Genomic DNA, 27268 nt, shown 5'->3' with positions numbered 1-27268 from the left:
ACTAATGGCCTGCGAGGGCCTCTGGGATGGGACTCAGGACCAGAGGTTTCCTTCCTCTGCCTTCAGCGGGAGCAAAGCTCTCTTTTTAAAAGAGCTGCCAAAGAAGATTCTAGAACCTTCTATAGTCACTCATCCCAGGGATTTACTGCCGCCACCACCACTACAAAATAATTCCACCTTTGAATCTAAATTCCATATAGCTAGCTTACTTTTCAGAAACCTTCTTGAAACAATGACAACTGATAAAGATATGTCACACAAGGAAAACTGCCACCGTGACATAAAACACTTTTTTATCTTCTTACAATATAAGAAATATTTTTTTTCTCATCTTTTTTCTCCTCTCATCGTAATTATAGCTTCTCCTGGGGACTTCTCTATCGCTGCCTGATGGCAGAAGTGTTGGGGCCTCTCACTGGGGTGACGCGGGGAGGGCCACTTGTCGCCTATGCGGAAAACCCTCTGTTGAGTGCTGCTGTGTTCAGTTTTATCCACAAGCTCAATGTCTCCCCGCTTCCCCTCCAATCTGCAGACTCCCCCAGAGTTGTAAATGACTTTATTCTATAAAGTAATTTGATATTTTACAAATAACACTTGCATTCCTTGTAGGAGTCCAGTGTGTCTTCCCTGGGTAGGAAACGTGACCACTGTGTGAAACACGGTGCTGGTTATCAGTTGTGGTAGAAAACGCACATCCTCTGAGGACAAGTTGGGACACAGAGGCTTTGGTACGGATCCACAGAGGACTGGACAGGGGGAAGACTTCCTGTCTTATTCAGGGGTACACAGCGCCAGCCTCATCCTGCCAAGTTCAGCCCAGCCTCTGATGGGCAGCAAACGCTCTCAGTTCAAGGGCAGTCAACTTCCCGTTAGAGCGGGAGGCCAGGCCATTTTCCATGCAAACATCCGCAAACCCCTGGCACCAGTGACAACATCTGGATCGTCCCGCCTGCATCCTCAAGCTGAGCTGATACTTCAGGTCTTTGGGACTTGTTATTCAACTGGCCATCCCAGAAATGAAGGAAGAAGGGACCACACACCCAAATCCTACTCAGGTGGATGGCTGCTCCATTTGGATGTCCAGCCAAGAAAACCCACAGTGTGGGTGGGGCTCAGCCTTCTGTCCCCATGTTGGACAAAACCAGATTAGAACAGCTAAAACTCCCCAAAATCTTCACTGACAGTGCTGGTGACTCTACTGTGCTCATTTGTGTCTATGTGGAGGTGGGGGTTGGGATTTTGTAGCAGCAGCAGCCGAGGCTAGGCCGCCCAGCTGTTCCCCTCACTGCACATGTGTCCCCTCATAAACCTTCCAGCAAGCTGGCAGGCTGCGGGCTCCTTGCTTCGCTTTGTTTGTGTTTTCAACGCATCAAAGACTAATCAACATGTTTAGAAAAAGAAAGAAAGAAAAAAGAACACCTCACGATGTTGGCTGGTCCTAAAAGCTAGGAGAGAAAAGTCTGGTTACATCTGTGGGCTCAGGGTGACAGGGAGCAGGTGGCAGGGTCCCTGGAGCAGTGGCACCCAGGCACCACGGCCAGCCAGGGTCCTCAGGGTAGAGGTAACAAGACCTCTGGAGACCTCTGAGACCTAGGGGCTTTCCAAGGCTGACAGCAGGTGGCAGAGGCCACCTGCTCCCAGGGGCTCTTCTGTCCTGGTCACCCCATTCCTCACGTTCCAGACTCTGCCATCTTCTTACTGGCTGACTGGTCCAGCAGAGGGACCCATGCCCCTGTTGGGACAGCGAGGCCTGTGCCTTGTCCTCTCCTGTCAGACTCAAGCCCCTGAGTGTGGGCCTGGTTCCTTACTTAGCCCCAACCTGAGCACAGGGCTTCACACCTAGCGATCAGGAGACAGATGAAGAGATGGAGTGTTTGACAAGTCACAAGAATCTCTGCTCAACGGTGGCTCTGGCTGGCCCTTACACAGTAAGCCTGGGAGGGCCTAGCTTGCACACCATTCCTCCAGTCCATTTTGCTCTGGTTATTTTGAAGATGAGGTGTCAAGGACTATTTGCCCAGGCTGGCCTCAAACCCTGATCCTCCTGATCAGTCTCCCAGGTAGCCAGGATTACAGGCGTGAGTCGCTGATGCCTGCTCATGTTTTTCTATACCTTGTTTTTTTTGGTGGGGTAAGTTACTGGAGTTTTGTGCTCTCCCACTTGAGCCACCCTCCCCTGCTCCAACCTGTGCCTCCCACATAGCTGGGATTATAGATGCACATCACCACTGCCCAGCTTGTTTTTTGAGATGGGGTTTCACTAACTTTTTGCTTGGGCTAGCCTCAAACTGTGTTTCTCCCATCTCCTCCTCTCAAGTAGCTTGGATTACAGGCATGAGCCACAGTGCCCAGACTTTCTTCTTACTCTTCACAACGACTTATTTTTATAATAGGCAAAACCTAGAAATAACCACGATGTCCCTCAGTAAGTGAGGAGGACCACAAACTGTGGTGCACCCATCTGCTGTGGAACACTATACAGTAACGAAAAGGGACAACCATTGCTCCACATGTGTTCAGTGGGTCTCAAGGACATTCCAGAGTCCCCAGAGGAGGAAGCCGCACAAGGCAGTAAGGTACTTCACATGAACTCGCGGAAGCAGGTTACTAACCTGAGCTCACGCAGCCCTGCTGCTGGAGAGGGTCCTGCAGTGATGTCACCGAGTGGAGGACTAGAAGGAAAAAGACTCAGTTACACGAGGAAGTGACACAGGGCTTGGAGCCTCCTACCTGGGCAAGGCAGGAAGCCTACAAGGCATCCTGCTTCTCACAGCGAGGGCTGGGGACCCTGGGATGGGATGAGGGCTGTGCAGGCCTGAAAAGTGCCAGGACCCTGGGCAGGGAGCAGCTGGAAGCTATCGTCTGTGACACTTTCACTTCTGTGCCTCTGGCTGGATTTCTTTTCCAACTCTCTGATTTAGCTACTTGACTTTTACCTATATTTATATACAAACAACATTTCCTTAATTGGTATCTCATTTTCTGCTGCTTATAAAATTAGTCAGGCACAGTCTTCTCGCTCCTGAAAACTCAACTCAGTCCCCTGGCAACAGTTTTGGAAGGAAGGGGGCTGTTCTTCCCCTGCCCAGGGCAGCTGACAGCTCAGTGTGCAGCCAGGCCAGGTGGGGGCTGCCCTTGCCAAGATAATGCTCCCTCCCCGCCGCCCCCCCGGTCCTTCTTTCCCAGCCCCTCCTGGGGCGTCCGCCCTCACCTGGCCCTTGTTGCTGTCCTTGCACGGGCAGCACGCCCTGGCCCAGCTCGCCGTTCAGCCAGAGCTGCATTCGGATGAAGGGTTCTCGGCCTTTCTGGGTCAGTTTGCTCCATGGCTTTGGTCGTGATAGCATGTCGCTGACACTGCCCTGGGACAGGCCCAGCACCTGCAGCAGCGAGCAGAGACACATGGCCGTCAGTGGCCTGGCTTTAGCATGACGTCACAAGGTTGTGGGGGTGTGGCACAGTTGAGGGGACACAAAGCATGGCTGGGGCCAACCTGTGAGCACAGAACACAGCCGGGAAGGCAACACCAGCTTGGGGGAAACAGGCGGGGAGGGTTTTCTAAGCCAGCTATTTTTAGAGTCGCAGCTTCAGGGAGAGGAGGGGTGCGAGAGAGACGGGCAGGGTCTGGGTCAATCCTGATGACTGGAGAGTGAGGATTGCAAAGCATCCTGCTCTTTGCCTGGTGGCACGAGGGCTAGGGCACTGGGCCCAGAACCCCTCAAAGAGGCAGGAGTGGGGATGCAGAGGGAAACGGGAGGCCGGTCCCTTTATCTATTTATTTTTGCAGGACTGGGATTTGAACTCAGGGTCTACACCTTGAGGCACTCCACCAGCCTTTTTTTTTTTTTTTTTTATGAAGGTGGTTTTTTTTTTGAGATAGGGTCTCATGAACTATTTGCCCCGGCTGGCTTTGAACAGCGATCCTCCTGATCTCTGCCTCCTGAGTAGCTGGGATTACAGGTGTGAGCCACTGGTGTCCAGCAGACCAGTATCTTTTGCTGATGTCAACTAGGGGGCCATTTAGAACAGGGCCAGAGGTGAGCCGGTGGGGATGGGGAGCCAGTCTGGGAGGAACAGTCAGCAGAAGACGAGCTGAGCTGCGAGTACACAGGGAGTCTTCTGTCGCTTACATATGGTCATACATATGTATAGGCCCAAACACCCCGCCCAGGACACAGATGCAGCCCCGAGATATTTAGGGGCTGTGTCCCATCACTCTGAAAAGTTCTCAAGAATAAACTGCACTCACGGGCCAAACAAGTTCAATGCTATTAAGTCTGCTACATTTAAGGCACGAACATAAATGTCTATTTAAATGTTCTCAAATGATATTTTTACAACACTGAACTAGAAATCTCAAGAGACTTCAAATTCTCCTCCTCATCTCTACGCGTCCCTGTCACCTTGTGTGACATCAGGACAGGGTTCACAAATGAACCATCATGGTAAGGATTCATAGTTCGGTAGACTGCAAATGCACATCTCGGGGCAGGCAGGAGGGCAGGTGTCACACAGGGCCCCTGGGAGTCACCGGGGATCCAGCCAGGTGCTACCTTGCAGGGGAGGACAGTATGCCTCATTATTTTCAGCAATTCATGACTTAACCGAGAATGGTATCACAGCATGTGTTTATTTTAGATTTTATAGGCTCATCCATGAACTATTACACTGTCATGAACCAGGAAAACACGGCAGCCATAGGCAATTCTGCTGGGGTCCCAGGTACAGTAGGAGGGTCTTCCTGAGTAAGGCACTTTGCCCCTCTGGCCAGACAGTACCCAGGCGCCCTCTGAGCTGGATGAGAAAGGAACAATTACGTTTTACATAGCTCCTTCTCTCTACTGGGGTTTGAACTTAGGGTAGGCGCTCTACCCCCTGAGCCCTTTCTGTTTTGTTTTTCAGATGGGGTCTCGAGCTTTTGCCCAGGCTGACCTGGAACCTCAGTCCTCCTACTTCTGCCTCCCGAATAGCTGGGATTACAGATGTGCACCACCAGCCTTGCGTGGCTGTCTGTACACTTTGGTTCTGTGCTGGCTGGTCGTCCCTCTCTCTGGCTTGATCAGATCTGCTCTAACCTTTTGGGGCCCAAACAGCCTTCAGAGGTGCCTCTTGGCTCCACGTGGCATAGAGGCTGGACCTGGACTCAGCTGCCTGCTGGTTTAGGGTAGACAATGTACTTCCCCAAACTTTGGTTCCTTATCTGTCATAGCGATTTGACCAGCCACGTGCCAGTGCAGCTCAGAGGCCCCAAGAAGGGGACAAAGTGGGAGGCCAAGCCCACAGCCAGCCCTCCAGGTTCAGCTCACGGAGCCAAGGAGCTGGGGACATTCGGTGCTGAGCTCTGGCAGTTGGGAGTGGGTGACACAGGATGCTCTCGGGCCCGGTACCCTGGGTGATGGTCACACCCTGCAGATGGACTAGTCCTAAGACGTAAGAAGGGATGGGGTCCGCTCACCTTCTCCCCGAAGATCCTTTGGCAAATGCCATTCTTGGCCAGTTTCTCCTTGACCTGACGGGTGAGCTCGATGGTGTCCACCTCCTGGTACATGTAAATCTCGTACTGCTCGGGGGTGAGCGGGGGGACCGAGGGCTTGGTGGGCTTCGCCATGGGCACAACTGGGGAGGAAGGCAGAGGGCTGTTCTGGGGTGTGTCGCTGCGGCTGGCTCCAGTGAGACTCAACTCCGAGCTCTGGGAGTAAGGGGACTCAGCGTTGGGCCACTCTTTCCAGTACTCAGACGACGACGAGGGTCCCTGCAGCTGGCTGCGCTCTGCCCGCAGCTGGCAAGAGCTGGCCTTTTCCTTCCCGCTGGCAGACTCTTCGGCCTTGGTCTCTTCAGAGGTGGAAAGGTTCCTCCGCTCGGGCTGCATGGGGCTCCACCAGGGGTCCTTCCACGTGCCACCGCGGTTCAGCTCGTTCTTGACCTGCCTCAGGACCCCCTGGGCAGCATCAGCTGCTCCCTGTGGGTCCAGCCCGGCCACATCCTGGGCCTCCTTCTTGAGGGCTGGGGCGCTGGGCAGAGCTGAGGTGCTGGCCTCGGTGGCCACAGGGGTTTTCTTCAGGGAGATGGCGAGAGGAGAGTAAGAGGACACGGCGGACATGGGCGGGGCGGACAGGAGCTTGGGGGTGAGGAGGGCGAGATCAGGCTGGGACAGCGGTGCTGGCTTTAAGGCAGGGTCAAGGGCGGCTTGCTGGGCTTCCATTTCCCGGCGGGCCTGCTGTAGGATGGAGCGGATGGCATCGTCGGAATTCCCGCTGCTGGCTGTGGAAGATGGCTGCGCCGGCTCGGCTGTGTGGAGCAAACGCAGGGTGAGACAGTAGCTCTTGGCCCAGTGCCTCATTCTACCTGAGTCACCATGCAGGGTGAGCTGTCTGGGGACCCACACTGCACTATCTTCCCAGTGCCTCCCCACAAACCCAACATCCAAACACCTGTGCATCTTGTTCCGGCAGCACCTTGCTGGCCTGCTGGCCTGTCACACACTGGCTCCACCTCTCTCTCTTTTTTGCGGTACTAGGGCTTGGGCTCAGGACCTCGTGACTGTGAGGCCAGGGCCACATGTGCACCACCACCTTAGTGCACATGGCTATTTTACTTTTGGTTTGACTTTTTTTTTTTTCTCAGATAGGGTCTCTTGCTTTTGCCCGAGGCTGGCCTCAGACTGTGATTCACCTCCCACATGGTTGAGATTAAAGGCATGTGCCACCAGGCCCAGCCACTAGCTGGCTACCTTAACACAGAGTGTCACCAAGGGGGAAATGCATGAAGACAGTCAGGTACATGCACTGCTGGCCTTCCTTTTCTGGAGAATTCTGTGCCATATCCCACAATTCTCTTGGCAGAAGTGTGACTTCTATTAATATGGCCAGAGTCTTCTAGGGGCCAAGACACTTTTTTCTGGTGGACACCCATGTTGGGGCCAGCAGCAGGGAGCCTCACAATGTGTGTGGGGGAGAGGGGACAGGCTGGGAAATTGAGTCCCTGACCCAGGGGTCCGGGGAACTCACAAGACATTGCTGGCCTTGGCTGTTCCAGCTTAGGTGCAGGACAGCTGAGGGGTTAGATCAATTGCTCTCTAGGACTAATTAAAATGCACCTGTCTGGTCCCTCCCCGGCGCATCGCACTAGGGAGCAGTGGTGGGGCTGGCTTGGCATTTCCCACCAGACCGCACCTCAGGTAGCTGTAATGTGGTTCTGGCTGGGAACCCAGGTGCAGATGCTCTTGGGAGTCTGTGGCTTCCCTGTCCCTGTCCCGTGCTCTTCAAATTACACACCTTCCTGTCCAGGGGAAGAATGCCTATAAACTCGTTCTTCCTTTTTTTTCAAGAATACTTAAAAAAAAAAAAGCAAAGCCTCAAATTGTAACTACTTTTGGCGTGTCTCGGGCACACTGCTCTCCGTAAGACAGAGCCCTTCCTTCTCCAGCTCACACATCCCTCACAAGTGCAGACAAAGGAACCATGGCTCGGGTTAAGGAACCACACCTAGATGTGGGACTGCCAGGGCTGATCTGCTAAGGATTCTGGGAGTCCAGTTGCACAGAGGTGGAGAGTGTGCTTCACCCCGACTCTGGCCAGTGAAAGCGAGAAGCACATTGTACTGCAGGCTCCATCTGTCATCAAGGATGATGTCTGCGACAACAGAGGGAAGAGCGGTGGGCCTAGGGTTGGGAGAACAGGTTTGTCCAGCTAAAACCCATCTAATGGATTCAGGCAAATTATTTTAACTCCGAAGCTGAGCTAGATGAAGAGAAATGCCAGGATTCTGAAAAACCTGTCGTCGGGTCACTGAGTGGGGTGAGGTAGGGGAAATGTCTAGCCCAGGCCTGGTCCCCAGAACAGAGCACCAAGCTCACCCACTGAATAAGCCCTGTGTGTGTGTGTGTGTGCGTGCGTGCGTGTGTATGAGATAAGTCAATAGGCAAGGAGACTGCCGCACAGGCAGGAGCCCTGTAACCAGGCTCATGGGGCAGGACCAGGGCTTCCTGGTAGAGCAGGTGGGTGTCCCCGTGCTGACATCAGGAAGGGGGCTTGCTCGGTGTCCTCCTCTGCAGATCTGACGTGAGTCTGCAGCCTGGTGTTGTTTCTAAACAACTCATACTCAACCAGAGGAAAGCGGAAATGAAAGGTCTCTCCTCCCAGAAAACAAGGCGGGTTGCACAGGGGATATCACCCATGAAGGCTGCCTGCTCCTCGCTTATAATCGTGCAACTCTGTCATGCAGCTGTTAAAAGTTTGGTTTTTTCTGGCAGGGGGCTATGTGGCCCAGGTGACCTCAAACTCATGATCCTTTCCTCCTGCCTCAGCCTCCTGAGTGCTGGAATTATAGGTGTGCACTACCGCGCCTTGGCTTGAAGGTTTATTTTCTGCCATTCTTTTTCAGTTGCATTTGACCAAGTATGACAACAAACACCAAACTACTTGCTAATTTAAGTTAAGGAGACTCTAGGCTAGGAAGACATTCTTGAGTTGCTGCTAGGGAACGACGTTAAAAGAAAAGAGGTCACTTTGCAAGCCAGGTCACACATACGCTCTCTTCTCTGAGCACACCTGAATTCTTGAGAACACATGCTCACTACCATTTGTTTAACTATAATTACTGCTGACCAGAGAACACTCATGACAGTTCTCTTAATTGCGTTTGGCGGCTGAGAGGTCGGAGCCATACCGGTTTTCTGCACTTGGAGTTCCCTCTTGGCCTGTTCCAGGATAGACTTGATTGCTTCATCGGAACCGGTCTCCGAGGCTCGGATCCGGGTCGTGATGTTACCTGCAGGGAGAAACCAAAGGATGACATCAAACCCAGACCTGTAGTAAAAACAACAACAACAAAAAAACCCAAAAAACACTGTCACATGAAGACATCATTCTGACACAGGGCCCCGAGCTGAGGCTGGTGGCGTGGGAGGCAGGAGTGGCCTGCGTGGGTGGCGTGCAGGACCTCACAGCATATGCAAGGACACACCCTGCAGGAGGGACAGACTCTCACTTTCACCTGAGCTGGGTCGCCCGGGTTGCTACCAGGGAGGAAAATCAGTCAGGACCGTGTGGAGAACAACGCTGTGGTCAAAGGTCACGTTCTCCCGAGTCACTGAACAGCATCTCCTACTCAGGGGGTGGGGGCCGCTACACGGGAGCTCTGTACATTTATTCTTCCTGAACAAGAATTGTGGGAAGGAGGGCAAAGGGCGGAGCTGGTCCTGGATGGGTCATTTGGAGGCGCCGATGAACAGGCACAAGGCTGAACTTGAACTTGTTTTTTGCATCTAGGACCACATGCTGCCTTTTTGAATTCAGGACCAAACAGAAGCCTGCAGAGAGCCCTAAAGGACAAGAATGCATCCTATGGTCACAAGTGGTGCTCTGCAGAGCGGCCTCCAGTGTGGCCACCAGTGTGGCCACCCTGAAGCTACTGAGGCTCAGGGGCTAGCCCCACAGTTCCTTCTGGAAGTCGTCCAGGTTTTTTAATGGGTCACTACCATACTCGATAGGAAGCGCCACACGAACCATTTAAAAACAAGGCTACCACGGGGACAAAGTCCCATTTTAAAGATACAACTCCAAGGAGTGTGGGGGTTGGCTTGTCAAGGCCCACAGGAGAACCAGACCTGTTTGGAAGTCCCCTGCAGGGGACTTTTGCCGTATGTCAGAGTTATAAGTTCGAGGAAGCAGCAGTGTCTGGTTTGACTTGATCACCTGATTTTCCTCAGAGCACCACCGTTACTCTCATGTCACCTGCTTCTGGGAAACAGGTGCAGCAGAACTGGAAGAGGAGCAGGGCTGGGACTGGTGCTTGGGGGGCTAATCTCAGTACACTTCTGCTTGTTCTGTGCTCAGCAGAGCGCAGGCAGCTCAGGAGGAAGGGGCTGGGTGCCCTTGAACCCGTGCTTTGTTTTATACTTACTAGCTCTGTTTTTCCATGAGGTTCCAGGCCAGAATCACACTGCATAGTTTTAACCCAAACACAGCTAAGGACATGCTGCTTCCTAGTTATTTACTGACTGCAAACAAAGACACCTGCCTGGGACATACCTTCAGACCCAGTTCTTCGATTCGGTACTTCCTGAAAGAGTCTGTTCAGGCTCTGGCCTGGATTCTCTGTTGAAAAACAAGTGTGGTAAGAACAAAACAATCGGGAATGGTGGTGTCGACAATGTGGGCTTTGTGACATGAAATCTGAGCCGCCTGTCGCTAGAGAAAGGGCTCAGGGCTTCCTGCACAACTTGGGAGCTGCTAGAAACTTTGGAGAGGCCCTGCCGTGGCTGACTGGCCTGCAGAGGCCTGGCTCTACTGCAAGAAGGGATCTGAACACAGCTAAGTCGAGGACTATCGTATCACCACCGAGAGGGTCAGAGGGAGGAGAGTTGCCTCCAAGCAAATCACCCGCCAGTCCCCGGATGGAGCTCACATTAATCATCCAGAGACATTCAATTTCAGTTAACATCACTACGAAACGCTCTGCGTTCTTGGCGCAAATGGATGCTGTCCGGAATCTCTCCCTTTCCTGTTGGAGTCCTGAATTTCAGGGTGCTTCAAATGTGGCTGGTATCACTGTCCACCTCATCCAGGGAGCCCCAGTTCTTGGAGAGGGAAGGAATTCTTTATGGTGGGGATGAAACTGACTTTTTAATCTTTTTTATGGAGGATGGGGTAGAAAGGGTTTCTGGATAAAACGTTCGTGTATTTTATTTTTTTTTCAAGGCAGATAGGTTTTGTTCATGGTGCTATAAAATTCATTTATGGGACAATCATGAGGTAAGGTGGCCTGGGACACGGGTTTGTCTGAAGGGTGAGGAGAGAAGCCAGCTTTGACAGGCTTGCCCTCAGAGCAAGCTGTGTGAGGATCGAGCCTGGCTCCTCCAGCGTGAGGCCAACTGGACCCAGGGATGCTGAACAGGTCTGGATGTCATGCCTAACGCAATTCTCCCTGCTTCAACACATGGGTGGAGCTGAGTGAGTTTCCAACACCATATCTAAGGGTTTTCGCTGACCCTTGAACTCTGGAAATGACAGACTCGAACCGCATTTTACCTGATGTGATGCAAGAATGTGTTGCCTCACGCACAGACACCCCCACGCACGCCCACACCCACGCACACTGCCAGTGACGGGCTCACCCGCCTGGCACCCAGCCCAGGCCTCCCTCACCTCTTTGTCTGCCTTGGATGCTGCGAAGAGCCAGGATATTCTGCTCATCGGAGAGGAACTGTTTCATCTTGTGGAATGGCTCCTTGCCACGGATAGTCAGTTTATTCCACGGCTTCGGCCTGGCCAGAATCTCACTCACGGACCCTTGTGACAGTCCCAAGACGTAATGGCCAAAAATCCGTTGGCCGATATTGTGCTTGATAAGTTGTTCTTTGACCTGCCGGGCGATTTCGGCCGTGTCCATTTCTTCGCCCTCTGAGGCGCTCCCAGCGCTTTCAGACTGGCTGGGAGATGGTGCCATGCCATTGACGTCGGGGCTTGGCTGTATTGGGCTTGGGGAGGACATGGAGTTTGTGCTGTAAGGACCTGTTGAAAAAACCATGCTTGTGCTTCCTGTTTCCTGCACGGCCTTGGAGTAGAAGGACTGTATTAGCTGTCGCTGAAGAAGAGAGTTTAGTGCAAATTTTCCTGTAGAAGCCAGGGGTAGGCTGGGGCTTGCCAGGGATGAGTTGAAAAGATCTTGACTTAGCCCCGCTGGCGGGAACTGGAGTGTACCGTTAGTATTGGAAGCCTGTTCCCCCGTGCTGCGGGGCAGCGGGGTGGGGGAGGCCGGCAAGGGTCCAGGGCGCCGACTCTCAGGCTGGTCTTTCCCTTTTCTCTTGGCTGACCCTACAAGGAAGGGCAAACAGAATGCATTATGGGGGATTCAAAAGGGAAAAAAAAACCAAGACCAGAATGAATGCAAAGTTTGCCCCACAAAAGGGAACACAACCAAAAAAAACCCCAAAAAACCCAAAAAACAAAAAAACAAACCAAAAACCCCAAAAAAGTACAGATTTGATCAGGGCCAATAAGGCAAGTGTTGGTTTGTTTTTCAATTGAATTTGTCAAGTTAGCCAAACGAGGCCCCCCAAAACAAGCATTCATGTTTGCACCTTTCTTGTACGTTACAGCCTGGAGAATGCCCCTGACACAGGGTCGCACAGCTAAGAGTGACAAGGCGCCGGTGACACACACAGGGAAGAGGTGACGGGGGTGGGCCTCGCGTAGGGCTACTAGCATTCGCGCTGCCACCCGAGGGCCCTGCCCGAGGAGCAGCAAACACTGACACTTAGGACCCTCACTTGGGGCCGCTCACACCACGTGCTCGGAGGCCGGCGAACGCACCGCGCGGCATCCCCCGGTCGAAGGCGCGCACACTTTGAGACTGTCACATCATCGGAGCCCAGACACCTGACACGCTTTACCAGCAGCCAAACCAGAAGCAGTCAGTGAGAGACATCACCACGTTGGGACGAGCAAAGAAAGGTTCAGACTGGGGGACACACGGCCCCCACCGAAAACGCCACTGAGCCTGGGAGGGCCGGCGACACCTCTTAAGCAGCCCCTTGGGGACACTCTCCCCTCAAGAGAGGCCACGCTCGCATGTGCCCCTGGCCTGGTCGCAGCACAACAAGGAAAAGATCAGAAAGCCAACATCCTCTGAGCGTCCCTCCTGGGACCTGTGCAGACTCACCGCGGCGCCACGCACGCATCTTGTCACAGGACGGGTGGGTGGGACAGAGCAGTGAGGAGGGGGAGGACACCCGAACAATCAAGGTTAGTCAAAGTCAACCAGCGGCGCTCCTGCCATGCACGAGCCCGGACTCACAGTCACCCGCCTCTTCCTGGACCCCTGGAAGCGACCCAAGCACCGCACGCCGCGCGTGTGCACCTACCGCTCAGGTCGCTGTTGGAGATGCGCAGAGCTGCGTTCTCGGACTGCAGGGAGCGGTTCTTCTCTAGCAGGAGGACCTCCAGGGGCTTGGCCGCGTCCTACACGGGGCACAGCGGGGCTCACCTCAGGCTGGATGGCCACCCACCTGCGCCCTGGGGCCCAGACCTGCCCCCAGCCCGTTCTTCCCCTGGAGATTTATCTGGGAAGAAACCACTTCAGGTGAGGTGCCATCTCCTTCCTAGCGGTGTTCAGCTGCTGTGGAACCCTGGGCCCCGTGTGGCAAGGGCACTGGCTGCCGAGCCACCCACCTCTGTCACAAAGTAATCAGAAACATTTTTTTTTTTTTGGCCAGCCAGGAAAATGCCAGTTGTCGACTGGGCAGCTGCAGCCTGATTCTACTCAAGATTAAAAGTCTTAAAATTTTTATTTTGGTGATGCTGGCGTTTGAACTTCATGCTTGCTAGGCAGGTACTCACTTGAGTCATGCCTCCAGCCCTTTTTGCTTTGGTTGTTTTCCAGTTAAGGTTTCACGCTTTTTGTCCCTGCCAGCCTAGGACTGCAATCCTTCTACCTATGTCTTCCTCACATGTGGGATTTCAGATGTGCACCACCACACCTGGCTTTTTTGTTGAGATGGCAGCCTCACTTTTTGCCTGGCTGGCCTTGAACTACAATCTTCCTGATCCCTGGCTCCCATGTGACTGGGATTACAAGCCTGAATCATCATACCCAGCCCACAATTTAAATTTTTCTTTTTTTTTTTGAAAAGAGAATCTTGCTATGTTGCCCAGACTGGACTCAAACTCCTGGGCTCAAGGAGATCCTCTTGCTTCAGCTTCCCTAGTGGCTGAGACTACAGGCCTGTGCCACCACACTCAGCTCCAAGACATAAACTACATTCGGCCTGCAGATGACTGGTACCACTGTCACCTTGCCTGCCCAGGCCTTTGCCACTGAGGTGGTACACACTTGCCATACCTAGGCCAATCTATTTTTGGCTGATCGTTAATCCAACATGAAGTTATTTTGGATGCTGGGATTGAGCCCAAGGCATCGTGCATGCTAACCACACGATCTACCACGAATTGTCACCCTCCATGTTCTTAGGACTGCCCAAGTGAAATCACGATCTCATTAGAATGCAGTTAGCAGTTTGGAAAACACTAGCTGTTTTTTCTTTTTGCCTCTGTTTAATTAAGGATCATTTGCTTTCTTTTTTAAAATTTCTGTTTTGGTTTTTTTGAGGCAGGGTATTGCTATGCAGTCCAGGCTGGCTTGGAACTCAGAATCCTTTTCCCTTAGCCTCCCCAGTGCTGGGATTACAGGTGTGCACCACCACGCCTGGCTAGATCATTTGCTCTCACTTGGCTAAATGTTCCTGAGGAATAACTCATCTGCCATAAGCAAGAGGTCTCACAGAAATGTGGAGATGGGGGAAGTAGGCCCCAGGGACCAGCAGTGACCAGCAGCAACCGAGGCACCCTGGGAACAAAGTGAGACGGTGTACCTGCGTCCCCGCTCCCTCCGAGGGTGCAAACTCCATGGACTTCAGGATACTGAAAAAGCAAGAAAGAGTGGTTATCTACTTATTCCTTTGATGGCAACCGTTCTAATGAGCATTAACGTGACGATTTCCTGTTTTACAGGAACCAAGGAACTGACAACTTTAACAACTTCCCTGGCAGGAATTTTAATCTGATAATGTCTCCAGAATAACTAGCATTCAACTAGCAGTTGGCTAGCAAAAGTTCTTTTTTTTTTGCTTAGCATCTAAATCACCCCATATGGAATCACACCAGGTCTGTTCAGAGTCGAATTTTAAAGTTTAATATATAGACGTCACATTGTTGCAAGTGGAACGTATTCGTAAATCTTAAAGGGAATGAAAACCTTCTACCAGGGAACTTGTTACCCTGGCCACAGCCCATGTGGCACCCCCCCAGGGACTGGGGGAAAGAGCCGTCCCGCCTCCACACCCAGGGTGGCTCAGAAGCGAGGTGGGTACTAGTCTGGCAGGAGTGTTACAAAGGCGGCCTGACGGATGGATGCTGCCGCACTGTCCGCTCAGCACTTGGGCTCCCCACTGTCTGAGCAAGCCAAGATGTGCGTGAGGCCAGGTCCTCAGAGCGAGTTTCTCCTGTTCATTTCCCTGGGGACTGAGCCTAGGGTCTTGCAAGCGCTCTACCACCGGAACCATCACCATTTTGGTTTGCTATTCTGCTTTTGAGCCGGGCGCTCGGTAACCTTTCCCAGGCTGGCCTTGAACTTGTGATCCTCCTGCCTCTGCCTCTCAAGTAGCTGGGATTATAGGCGTGAGCCACCACGCCTGGCTCCCCCATTCTTTTTGCTGTGGATGGTTCTTTCTTTCTTCTAATACTAGGGAGAAGAAGTGAGTCTGTGGTGTCATAATGGGGTACCAAGTATTGCTTTTTTTGGGGGTACAGTCATTCCACCAGCCCTTTCTTGTGATGAATATTTTTGAGATAGGATCTCACTAAACTATATGCCTGGGATGGCTTTGTACCCTGATCTTCCCGATTTCTACCTCCTGAGTAGCTGGGATTACAGGCGTGAGCCACCAGCACCTGTCTATGCCTCTGTTCTCGTCCCTGCTTGGTACCTTTAGGTCCCGTTATGAAAGGCTACATGAATCTATAGGTTTATACAGGATTATGCAGATTTAGGACGGCCCCTAAATCTGAAAACTTTATCACCCCGAACTTCTTGAGTGTTGGCACAATGCCTGGCAGGAATGATGCAAGCCACAGCCCAGAAGCCTCAGTCCCCGGGAACGAAGTGAGTGCAGAGCAGGGGGTAGAACCGAACTCCAGGGCTGGAATGGAGACGTGCAATATTTTCTCTGGCTCAAACCTAGGAGGCTTGGTTTCTTTCTTTTTTCATTATGAGGGCAGAGGAGAGAGAGAAAGGGAAGGCTAGGGGAGGGGAGGCAGGTATGACAAGTCAACCAGATTAAAACGTTTGTCCCCGAGTTGGAAATGGGGTGGGGATGGAACTATTGAGATACTTAGAGGACCATCCAAGGAGGTGCTGGCAGAGGCCATCTGTAGCCAAAGGGTGGGTGCCAGCATAGGGTGAGTGTGTGCTGAGGTCAGGGGACCAGTGAAGTTCCCTTTCATGACAAGAGTGGGTCAAAGAGAACAGGATTAATAGAAAGAACATGGCAGTGGGGCAGGCTCGTCCTGAAAAAGAGAAACTGAAAATATCCATGAGAGAAGGTGGTGGCAGAAGGAGACCTAGGCCCAGGTGGAGGGATCTCCTAGACAGACAGGAGGTGCAGCCCATGACCAGAAGGAGGGATTCTAGGTAAAGTGAACAGGACAGGAGCCCATCCTTCCAGAAAGCAAAGGACTAGGTCATCTGCAAGATGGGGGGCAGTCGGGGTAAAGCCCCGTTGTGTCATGCACCCTTGTGACACAAGGGGTATGGCACTTGCAGGGGTCAGCCAACACACTGCAGTTACTTCTCTTACAGTGCTAGATAACCAGGGGACAGGGTGGGGCAAAGCCAAGGGGTGGCTGGGGACATCCAGGCAGAAGGTCACAGGAGCTAGGTGCTCCATGGAAGGGCTGGCCTTGGGCCCCAGGCTGGTGGAGGGGACCAGTGAGGGGCAGTGGCATGGACTGGGGGCAGGGGTGGGAGAAGGTAGAGGCCAGGGCCTTGGAGCTCCAGAGGGCAAGGGCAGGCTCAGGGAAAAGCTGGAGGTAGGAGGAGCCAAGAGGGAGCCAAGGGCCGTGAGAAGGGAACTTGTACCCATGTGGAAATGTAGGGTTAGCTGGAGGGTGACCAGCTTCCAGCTGTGACCTCCCAGAGGGGCTTGGGGTCTAGGAAAAGGAGGACTGAGGGCAGGAGCTCTGGGGGTATGAGGCCAGGGAAGCTCTCAATCAGAAAACATCTCCCTCCTCTTTCTGCCTGGGGGGAATTTACACCTAAAAAACCAGGCTCTATTTATGATTTCTGTAAGGGAAATATTTCCCCTGATTTTGTGTAAGTTGGAACATTTATGTTTTTTTTCTTTTCTGAAACAGTCTCAAAAAAGTTCAAGCTGGCCTTGAATTCTTGGTCCTCCTGCCTCCACTTCTCAAGGACTGGGATTACAGGTGTGTGCCACCACACCTGGCATGCTGGAATACTTTAAATGCACAAAGTGTTATAAAAAGTCTCAAGAACTCTGGGAAAGGCCCGAGGTGAACACTCACAGCACTGGCAAGTGCAGGACTCAGCAGAAGCAGAGTCCAGGGTGAAGTTACAGCAGCTGCTGAGACTGAGAGCCAGGAGTTACCAGCTGCCCAGCACAGCCCAGCATCTGTCAGGATACGGTCCCAGTGGGCCCAGTGGAAGGGCCACAGGCGTCTGCATACTTACTTCAGCTCTTTCTTCAGTTCTTCATAGTCAGCCTGGCCCTTGAGTTTTTCTTCCAGTTGCTGAAAACAGAAGGACTTTTATTAGTGGTCACGTCTGAAAGCAGACATAGGACTTTACTGGTAACATTGATTGTGACCACACAGCCGGCCTTAAGTGAGGATGCAACCCTACACACAGGAAGCCGACAGTGTCAGCACTGATTTTCTCCTTTTCTCCTCTGGCCTGGCCCGGCCTGGGGTGAGTGCACACTCGTGTGTGTACATGCACATGGCAACCTGAAGTTTTCATGCAAAACTCAATGACTAGGGAAGTAAAAAGCTTTACGAAAGTGGAACACGAAATGAGGAAGATTTTCCTTTGTGTGAGACACCAGGAAACTGTGAACCAAAGCAGAGACACACTCCCAGCATATCAAAGGCAGCGTGTGGCCGCCTGACAAGTACCGCTGGCTGTCAACACCTTTGGAGGGACACGAGGTCTTGGCTGTCAAGTGGCAGGACCAAAGAGACCCGAGAAGGAAAGCATTTGCACTCCTGGAACCCGGATGTTAGGGTATGAGGCGCGGAGGCCATTCCACCGAGTTGTCAGAGGTTTTCACAGCTGGCCTGAGTCCTGCGGGGGGTGGCCCTGCCTGACAGGGGCTCCCTGGCCCCACAGTCCTCTTGGGAAATGGCAGCACGTTTCTGAGGTGTGATGATGCTCTGAGGTGTTCCAGAACATTCCATGAGCTGGCTGGGTGTGAGGGTGGCTGTCTGTGCCCACAGTTCTGCTGGGTTTTCTTGCTGCTGGTACAGGGTGCTTGGTCACGGGTGGTTTTTTCCATGAAGGTTCTTGTCTGGTGGCCTTTGGCCTCTCTCCCAAAAGGAGGTGAGCCAAGAAGCCCCGGGGATCCTGGGAGTCCAGAAGGTTTCCAGGCTTGACGTGAAGGAACTCCATGGCCTGGGCAACAGCACCCGTCCTGTCCAGGGTTTCTAGTGTCTTGTAAGGTTCTGCTTGACCAGCCGGACTCTGACGACAGCTTTCTGCCCACTAAGAACACTGTAGAATTTGGGGAGGAGGCCCACTTGGCCATTACCCGTGATGCTTGTCTAAATCCCAACCTACCGTACATCCTGAGGGCGCAGGTGCCCTGTCACCTCTTCCCACGACTCGCTTTTTGTTGCCTGTGCTGGCATTTTCTTGTGTATTTTCTACCACGTAAAATTGCTCTGCCGACTTCCTCTTTAAAATCTCTTGCCAACTTTACGTATCATAATGATTTTCTCAGCCTGATAATCAAATGGGGGGTATTGGGCCCTCGTCTCTTCACAAAAGATTCTCAGGAGGTGCCCCTAACGAAGCGATTACTTCATTCTGTGCTCTGTAGCCGAACAGCTGGAAGCACGGATGTGCCTGCCCCTCCCCCTCGCAAAGCATTACTGGCAGTCTTGCTGGATGCAAAACACACGGCAGAGAGTGGAACTTGCTGAGGCTGGGTGTGAACACACACACGCACACAGTCACATCCTGAGGGTGGCAGGGAGCTGGGAGAAAGGCAGGAGAGGGACACAGAGCTGGCCTGTTGCACACCAAGAAGGCTGCTGACCTTGAGTCTGGAGACAAGTGGGTGTCTTTGATAGAACTGGAACCTGTGCATTTTATAGTTGGGTGTGACACTTTTCACTGAAATTTCTGCATCTCCCTATGGGCAGTTCAATTAAGAAGCCACCAACACCTTTTTTGGCAGAACTGGGTATGGAACCCAGAGCCTGGTGCATCCCAGGCAAGCAATCTGTTGAGCTCCACTCCATGCCCCCAGCCCTTTTTTTTCATTTTTGAAACAGGTTCTCACTACCTGTTTGCCTGGGCTGGCCTCGAACTCTCAATTCTCCTGTCTCTGCCTCCCAAGGAGCTGGGATTATAGGCGTGTACCACCACACCTGGCTCCCGAGGCACACATCCTGGAGTGGGTCTAGGGCTAAATGCTGAAGGACAGCGGATGCAGCTGCAGGGCTAGCATCACAGACGCCTACTCTGGGGAGTGGGTTATCTTTTTGAAAACGTACAGTGAGTCCTGACTCCCATGGCTGGACTTAACAATGTTGCATAGGTGAAAGGTGTTGAGTAGAAACTGTGCCTGGAGTGTCACACTTGGCTCTTTTCCTGGGGGTGGTGACTTGCAGTGTGGTCCTCCCCCACGATGCTGGGCTTGGCAGTGAGCTGTGGCTCCCAGGCAGCCCATGAACATGAGGAGAAGCCCAGACAGGCAGCAACATGCCATGCTTACTGGGATGTGACCAACTGTAAGTGAAGGAACACCTGTACTTGTCTTGGAACACACACAGGGGCTTTATAGAGAGGTGACAGAAGTCTGGGGACCATAGCCCTGTGTCTGAAACACGGAAGACAGAACTAACGTGGGGTTTCACAGGACAGTGTGAGGCTGACAAATGCCTTAACCACCACCATGGCACACTGTGGGCTCTGTACACCCATGATTCCAAGAACCTAAGAGGTGCTCAACCATTACAAGAATCGCCTGCTTGAAGATCTGGCTTAAGACTTAAACTGTTAGGAGATTTCACTTAAAATCTCAAGTATTTGCACATGCAGGCGTTTGACACGTCAGACTGATGCAGGGACCTGAGGGACATAGACTGATGCTGTGTCTTCGAGGCCACCATGGGGCAGCGGGTTACAGAGCAGCAGAGCTGGGCTCTTAGCAGGGCTGGCAGAGATCTGCTGACTCAGGTGGGTATTGCCGTGGGATCTCTGGCCTCACTTGGACCCGTGCTCTGGGGAAGGGTCTGAGGCACAGACTATGGTTGGCACGGCCTCTCTGGGGTCCAGGCTACTGAAAGGGGAAAACAGGAGCCTCCCCATGTGAGGGACTCTGCTGACACTGGGCCTGGGGGAGGAGATGAGAGACACTGGGTCTGGGCGGTGAGTAAGCCCCAGGATTCCCAGGCCTTCGACAAACACAGGTGGGTGCTGTACAGGTGCTTCTGGGATGGTGAGGGAGTAAGGCTAGCCCCACTCTTTTCCCTGTCACCTGGGCCTGGGCACCCAACAGACAGATGTCAGAGCAGACAGGGTGCAGGCACCTCTATAATGCAAACGTGCCACTGGTCACTGCCACCTTCCAGGAGTTGTGACCAGGTGTGACAGGTAGGGAGTAGAGAGAAGTCAACTCTTCACAGAGCAGAGCCATCACAGACCCAAGGGGACCTGGGCCAGTACTTAGGCCACCTGGACGTTGTGTGTCATGGTCAGCCAAGTGTGCTATTAAGCTGGGGACGTCAGATGAACGGGTGAGGAGGGACAACTCAGTGAGTTTCTCTCATTGTCACCAGGATAGGACAGTGGCTTACAGTGACTTTGCAGGAACCTCCTCAGGACCCCCTCTGGCCAGAGGTCACCTCAATTCTGAGGTAGAGGTTGCACTGCTTCCCAGAGATTGTCCCCTGGGGCCTTACCACCCTGCAGGCTGACGGACTTCTACGCCCTGAGCCAGGGCCACACTTGCCTTCCTCATCAGATCTACTTACTGGGCCTTTCAAGTCTCAGCCACATACCCTGGGCTCTGTGACCCTGGTTGTGTGGCGTCACAATTTGTGTGTACCCTTCTAGAGATGACGTTCTCTTCTCATTTGCACGCTGGGTTGCGATGGTGACAGGGTGTAGAACAGAGACCTGTGCAGGTCACAGTTCAGAAGAGGACTGAGCCTTCTCTGTAACCATAGGCTGGACACCTCAGGCCTGCCCTCCACGGAGAACGACTATCACACTTCCTATTCACGTGAGCGCATGCCTGATGGGACAAGGACATCAGAGCTTTGTAGGCTGAGAAGTGTACCTGCCGATGAAAACCTCATGGAGGACAGAGTAACCTGGCCAAGCCACAGCAGCCATCAGATCCATGACGCTGGGTGACTGAAGTCATGTAACCAAGAGGCAGGGTCAGAGGCCCACGTAAGGAGTCTGCAACTCAAGTGGCCAGGTGAGTCTAGGAAGTGCTTATCACGTGTTTTTGCTTCCCCAGCATACTGAGCACTGTGACAACACACTGTCACACTGGCTCAAGGGGTCCCATCAGAACCTCTGGAGGTGGGGGTGGGGATGGGAGCATGGGCAGCTTAGAAAAAGACCCTCAGGTGCTTCTAACACACCTGCCCACCTTCCCAGTGGGGACAGTGATTCTTACAGCATCTTTAGAAAGTGTCATGTCTCCCTATGGGAGACTGGCATTCTTTTAGCTAGCCTTCCTTATAAATACTCATTTTAAATGGAAGCTATTGCTGGCATTATTTTCTTTGCCACACTGAGTATAATGCAGGTGACTGCCTAATTATACTGCCACTAAATTTGAGTGTTCCGACAGAAAACCATGGAACACAGAGTTATCAAAAATAGCAGCCTTGTCATGGCAGTTGGGTTATTTCATTAATTACGAACAGGGAATTATCCTCCCCGGCTGGCACCGTGTCTGAGCCTTGTCAGAGCGGGCAGGAAGACGCACCCCCTCTTTGAAGCTTAGGGATACAGCATGAGTGTGGACAGTGAGACCGTCACCGTGATCTTATTTGGAAGAGTGGAACCCCGGCCAAGAGAGACTGGTAAACGTGCAGCCTCTTGGTGGGAAAACATGGGAGATTCAACATGGCAGGGTGGGCGACCCAATTAATAGTCACCTGATACATCCAATTACACACAGTGTCACAGTGTATTGGTGGGATAAACCCCCCAATAACCCCAGGCCTCAAGATGCTGCTCCCAAAGCCTTCATCTGTGAAAGAAGTCCTCTCCCCAAGTGACTGTCACCAAACACACAGCTGTCTATCTCACAGATGGAGGATATACAGCTCCTGGCAAAACCACCTGGAAGGTCCAAAGAGTTGTGAGTCTAGCAGAAGTTATGGAGTTCCTTTTAAATGGCACCCCGATTCTAGCCACCAGAGTGCCTCCTAGAGTCCCCGAAGTTGGAAACCATGTCCCAAGAAGGAAAAAGCTGAGAGTGAGGGGAAGGAGACTCAAGGAAGATGAAGCTGTCACTGGCCCAGAAGCCTCCGCTGTGGGGTCAGGGTTCTCAGCACGACAGCATCAGGTTGCCAACGTGACAGGTCTTATTCATAAAACAGCTTCCTAATAACTGCATCCCTGCGTCATTTAGATCTGAGACTATAAATTATGCACGCTAGGAAAAAACCCAAAGCCCCGAGCAGACAGACATCTCATTCACTTAACCTTATCCCTTTGGGGTGCAGGAGGTGCATTTGCTCATTTTGGGGGGGAGTCTGGGACCTTTTGTGTGCGGTTTTGCTAGCAGAGAAATCTTTACTCCTGGCGACAAGGGGTTAAGATAATTAAAATCAGAGAAGTCTTGTTACTAGAGGATATGTTTTGATTATTAGATCAGATGAAGATGAGGGAGTGATGATTTTGGGTGAAGTATTGCTGAATTGTTTCATTAACCGCATGGTATTAAAGAATTCCCCCAAGATACGGATAAAGAACATTAATTTGTGAAACTTTGTTTCATTTTTCGTTGAAGGCAAACATTAAAACCTTAACTGATTTAGGGAGAAATTGCTCCATAGTGAAAGATGGAAGGCTTACAGCCCTGGCCCCCACAGCCATGTGCAGGGTATGCTGAGTCCCATCCTTTAACTGTAACAAGGGGAAAGGGGCACGTGATCTAATAGTGCCACGCCAGGGTCAGAAATGGCTTCAACATGAGAAAATCAGATTTGATCTGAAAATAAAGAATGAGTCCTGGTACTCAGGGCGGCAAGGTGACCAGAGAGGAAGAAACGCTGGAGAAGTGACACCAAGCTAAGAAAGGTTGTGATTGGGGTCCCACCCTCTCCCCAAGCCCAGGCCTTCTCCTCAGAGGAACTGGACACTGGCAGACGATGAGAACTGGAGGAGATCCACCCCAAGGAGGCAAAGGAGACACTGGCACGGGAGGGCTGTGGGCCTCACTGGTGTCAGTGACAGACTTGCTGCACGTTTAGTTCTGGGTTAAACTTGGTCGTGTGCCAAGAAGGAAATCTTTTAAAAATCCAAACCAAATAAAAAAACCAAAGAGCAACAAAAAACCTCCACCATCCCAGTGTGGTGGTTCACGTGTATCATCCCAGTACTGGGAGACAAGGCAGGAGGATTTCGAATCTGAGGCCAACTTGGGCTACAGAGCAAGACCCTGTCTGTAAACATAAGAAAAAAAGAGAATAAGAGGTGCATATGGTGTCTAACTGTACGGTAGAGTTTTCCTTTCTTTCTTTAATTCTGAAACGGGATCTTGCTATGTTGTCCAGCTGACTTCAAACTCCTGGGCTCAAGGCTGCCTCAGCCTGCCAAGCAGCTGGGACCCAGGTGGGCACCACTGCTGCTGGCGACATGACACTGTTACAAGTAACCCAACCCTCTCCACTTCACATACAGCCAATAGATGTTATAGTCACTCATTCATTCACGAACAGAAGCAGAAGAGATTCTGGCTGGGGCAGGGCAGACTTAAGCAGACTCCCTCGGGCAGAGCAGGCGCCTCCAGCCCCTAGCTGGTCCTGCTAGTGAAGCTGCCTCCCAGGAGTTCCTGTGGCTCTGACCTGTAGCAATGCTGTATTCCAGAGCTGTCTTCAAATGACGCCTGATTCAATGAGCTGTGAATACTGCGGTGTATACAAAAGGCTCTGCGTTGTGCGTTTGGCTCCAGGTTCATGAGAAAGCTCACAGGGCCCCTGGCTTCTGCTTGGTTGTCTAGTAAGTCCATTTGGGATGGGAGGGACAGAGTGTGGCTCTCTGAGCTGAGGCACAATCCAGGCCACTGGGTTGGGACATAGGCCCAAGGGACAAAGGAGTGATGCTTAGCTGGGGTCTGAGACAGTACCTCAGTGAATGGCTGGGCTGCCATGCCATCCTCTCATGGAAGAGCCTAAGTGGTGGGGTGCTGGGTCCTCAAAAGCCAGGAGGCCTAGCAGATGGCCTTCACCTTGACCAGTGCTCCGAGCCCCACACTGGGAGCTCCCAGCAGCTCCAGGTGGAGTACTGGTGTTCAGCCTTCAGCGATCTTGGCTGAGGAAACAGTGCAGTGGGCAGACAGTGCAGGTGGACAGTCAACAGGGAGATGCTGTCCACACTGGAGCGACAGCACGGTTCAGAGCCAGTCAGTCTCCCGACCCTGGACTCGGCTCTGAGCTGCCTGAAGTTGAAGGTTGCTTGCTGCAAGTGCCTGGAAGGCAGAGTAAGTGTGTGTGTGTGTTGCGTGTGTGTGATGTGAGCGCATGTCCAGCCCACCGGTCCCCTTGCGCACGCATGTCCCCTGGTGTGTCCTTACTTTGAGCGTGCTGTTCTTGGCGCTCAGCTGCTGCTCGAGCTGGGAGATCTGGCTGGCCGAGTTCTCGCGCAGCTTGGTGAGGCTGGCTTGGAGTCTCTGCACGTCCTCCACCAGCTGGGCTATCTCCCTCTCCTTGGCGGCCAACTCAACTTCCAGGCTGGAGCGGGTCAGCACCTCTATGGCCTGCTCCTGGGGAGGACAGAGAAATGACAGAACTGCTCTGGTTTGGGGGTGGGTGCTCGGGGTTGTCTGAGCTGGAAACTGAGGCAGAAACCACACTGACTTCAGGACATGCATGGCAACTGCAGGGCTGGATGCTACCTCCTGACTTTGCTTGGATGTAAACTGCCATGTGCCCTGCCCACCTGGCTTCCCATCCATAGACTGGCTGCCACCTGGATTTGTTCACTGGACAAGTATTTTCCAAGACCCACCAAGTGCCAGGCAAATGGCAAGGAACAAAAGGGTAAAAGCCCTGTTTTCATGGGGCTCACAGGCCAGCAGGGATGGTTCAGGGTGGGTGAGATGCATTGAATATGCTCACTAGGAACAGCCCAGCACTACAGAAAAACCAAAGTAGGGCCAGAGTCGGGAGACGGTCAGAAAGTCTCACTGAGATGGTGGCGTGAGCAAAGATCTGAAGGGGGCGATGGTGGGGAAGAGCACTCTGACCAGAGGAACAGCAAGTGAGGTGGCTCAGAGGGCGGCCCTAGAATGTTGCTGAAGTACTCTCAGAGTTTCTGCTCCGTTGCAGGAGTCAGTGTCTTGGATTCATTATGAAATTATCTAGAAGCCGGGATACTGCTTGACAAATTGATTCCGAAAGTCAGCATTTCCAAAAAACAAGAGTTCAAAGATGTGAACATGCCGATTTGAGGTTCCTTTGCTTAGAAGCATTTGTAACCCCCCAACTGTTTAGTGTAAACATGCAAAACAGAGGAAAAGGTGTTTAAAATAAAGAAAATGTCAAATCTGTAGTAATTCTGCTTTGCAATGACTCAAGCACTTAAAAGCTAATCGTGGGACCTGAGTGTGGTGGTGCACACGCCTGTAATCCCAGCACTCAGGAGGTAGAGGCAGGAGGATCATATATGAGAACCCGAGTCTAAAAAGACAAAAGTTTTAAAAATGACTCTGGAGGCTTTTCTGTAGGGCACATGTACTTCTGTGCATGACCAGTGGGGTCAGCGACTAGGGCTCCATGGCCTGTGATAGCAGAGACCCGGGGTGGCTCACAAAGCAGTGTGGAGAGCTGCTATCTTTCAAGTGTGCTGCTTTGTGCCTTGGTCTTGCTGTACTGGGGTGGGGAAGGGTGGCAGCTGTGGCCTGAGTTGCCAGGCACAGCCGGGTCCTTCCATGCACGAGCTGTTTATCATGGGGTTTTCACATTTGAGAACAGCCCATCACCCAGCGAAACAAGTTTTCATAGCTCCCTGCTGGGAACTTTAGGCCTTTACCATTTAAGGCTGGAAAATTCTGTGTGCCAAGGAGATATCCTTTTGTCCTTTGATTTGTACGATGTAAAACAAGTCGCTCTGCCCTCTGACCTCTGGCACACAGACACACAGTCTGGAACCCCTGCCGGCTTAGCTATAAGGAACAGCCAGTCCAGGCCATCCCGCCTGATGTGTGCCCCATGAGCTGGTGCCCAGTAAGGCAAGACAGGAGTGAAGAGTCAGTGGGAGAAACTCTAGAGGCATTTGACATTTTGGTGACATTTTTACTGTCTTTTATAAAATTACCAGTCTGCAACAGCATGGACAGTTAAAATCCAAAAATGTCTGTCACCCCAGAGTTTGCAAAGCCCCGCTCTGTCCATGGGAGGCTCCAGAGCGAGGGGCTGGGGGAAGACACGGAGCTGGGGGAAGACACGCGTGATGGGACTGACCTGGTGGTCACTGAACTGTGTTACCTAATGTAACTTGTTTTGCCAATGTTGGATCCTGAGGGATACCAGCCTCCAACAGGGCTCTACGGCAGAGTCTGTAAGACCAGCTGAAGGTGATTTGAACCTTACAAAGTATAAGTTCAAGTTAATGGATCAGAGACAAGTTGTTCAAATAACATGTCTAAAAGCAACTCTCGGAGCTGGTCCTGGACCCAGGATGAGGACCAGGGAGAGGGCCATTGCTCAGCTCCTGGGGCCGTCTGGCTTGGCCATGGGCTCTTGGGCCTATCACCTGACTTTTAAGAACCCCAGCCACGAATTCCTCAAAGAGCAGTCAACAAAGCATTACTGTCTTGCCTAAAACAAATGAGACCATGTATCGCAACGCACCCGAGGCAGGATGGGGGAGCTTCCTTCCCCATAGCCCAAACCTGCTCACCCCACCTCATGCATGGTGGGTCCCCTTGCAGGACACAGTGAGAACTAAGAAGGAAACGCAGGAAGGCTCGGGGAACGGCCAGGGGGCTGCAATGGAGGGAGAGACCGGAGCCTGGGTGATCACGCAGGAGCCTCATTCAGCGCACAGGGGGAAGCTCAAAAATAGGGGCAAATCCGAGAGGAAATCCCTGCCACAGAGGACAAAGTCAGGAAGCAGCAGCCTCGGAAACCTCAGGGGGCAGGTGCAGGAGGTTAAAATGCCACCGAACTCATGAACTCAGATGTGATGCCTGCGGGGGACTCAGAGGGTTGGACCAGGGTTCCTTCCCGTCTGTCCAGGGATTCGCCCAGCTGTGGTGGAATCATGTGGAGTCCTAGAACAT

The 27268-nt window shown here is 52.4% G+C and overlaps 1 protein-coding gene across 18 annotated transcripts in view; it reads right to left on the bottom strand.

The window, feature by feature from the left end:
• The window catches only part of Cux1 (cut like homeobox 1), a 349043-nt gene that overhangs the window by 53819 nt on the left and 267956 nt on the right, over window positions 1-27268 (bottom strand). For 5 of the 18 annotated variants that reach the window (XM_074075668.1, XM_074075667.1, XM_074075664.1 and 2 more), the window contains 10 exons: window positions 24560-24748; window positions 17245-17303; window positions 14369-14417; window positions 12863-12959; window positions 11145-11813; window positions 10029-10094; window positions 8665-8766; window positions 5453-6285; window positions 3212-3377; window positions 2613-2672 (listed from right to left, as the gene is read on the bottom strand). In XM_074075668.1, the coding sequence (XP_073931769.1) occupies window positions 2613-2672; window positions 3212-3377; window positions 5453-6285; window positions 8665-8766; window positions 10029-10094; window positions 11145-11813; window positions 12863-12959; window positions 14369-14417; window positions 17245-17303; window positions 24560-24748 (2290 nt within the window). The remainder of the gene's footprint in view (window positions 1-2612; window positions 2673-3211; window positions 3378-5452; window positions 6286-8664; window positions 8767-10028; window positions 10095-11144; window positions 11814-12862; window positions 12960-14368; window positions 14418-17244; window positions 17304-24559; window positions 24749-27268) is intronic. The other 13 variants (XM_074075669.1, XM_020156417.2, XM_074075675.1 and 10 more) reach the window with 8 other exon arrangements.

This window comes from Castor canadensis, chromosome 6, assembly GCF_047511655.1.
Source record: "Castor canadensis chromosome 6, mCasCan1.hap1v2, whole genome shotgun sequence".
Lineage (NCBI taxonomy): Eukaryota > Metazoa > Chordata > Mammalia > Rodentia > Castoridae > Castor > Castor canadensis.
The sequence above is the reverse complement of the archived record's forward strand: the minus strand, read 5'-3'. Positions and strand labels throughout refer to the sequence as shown.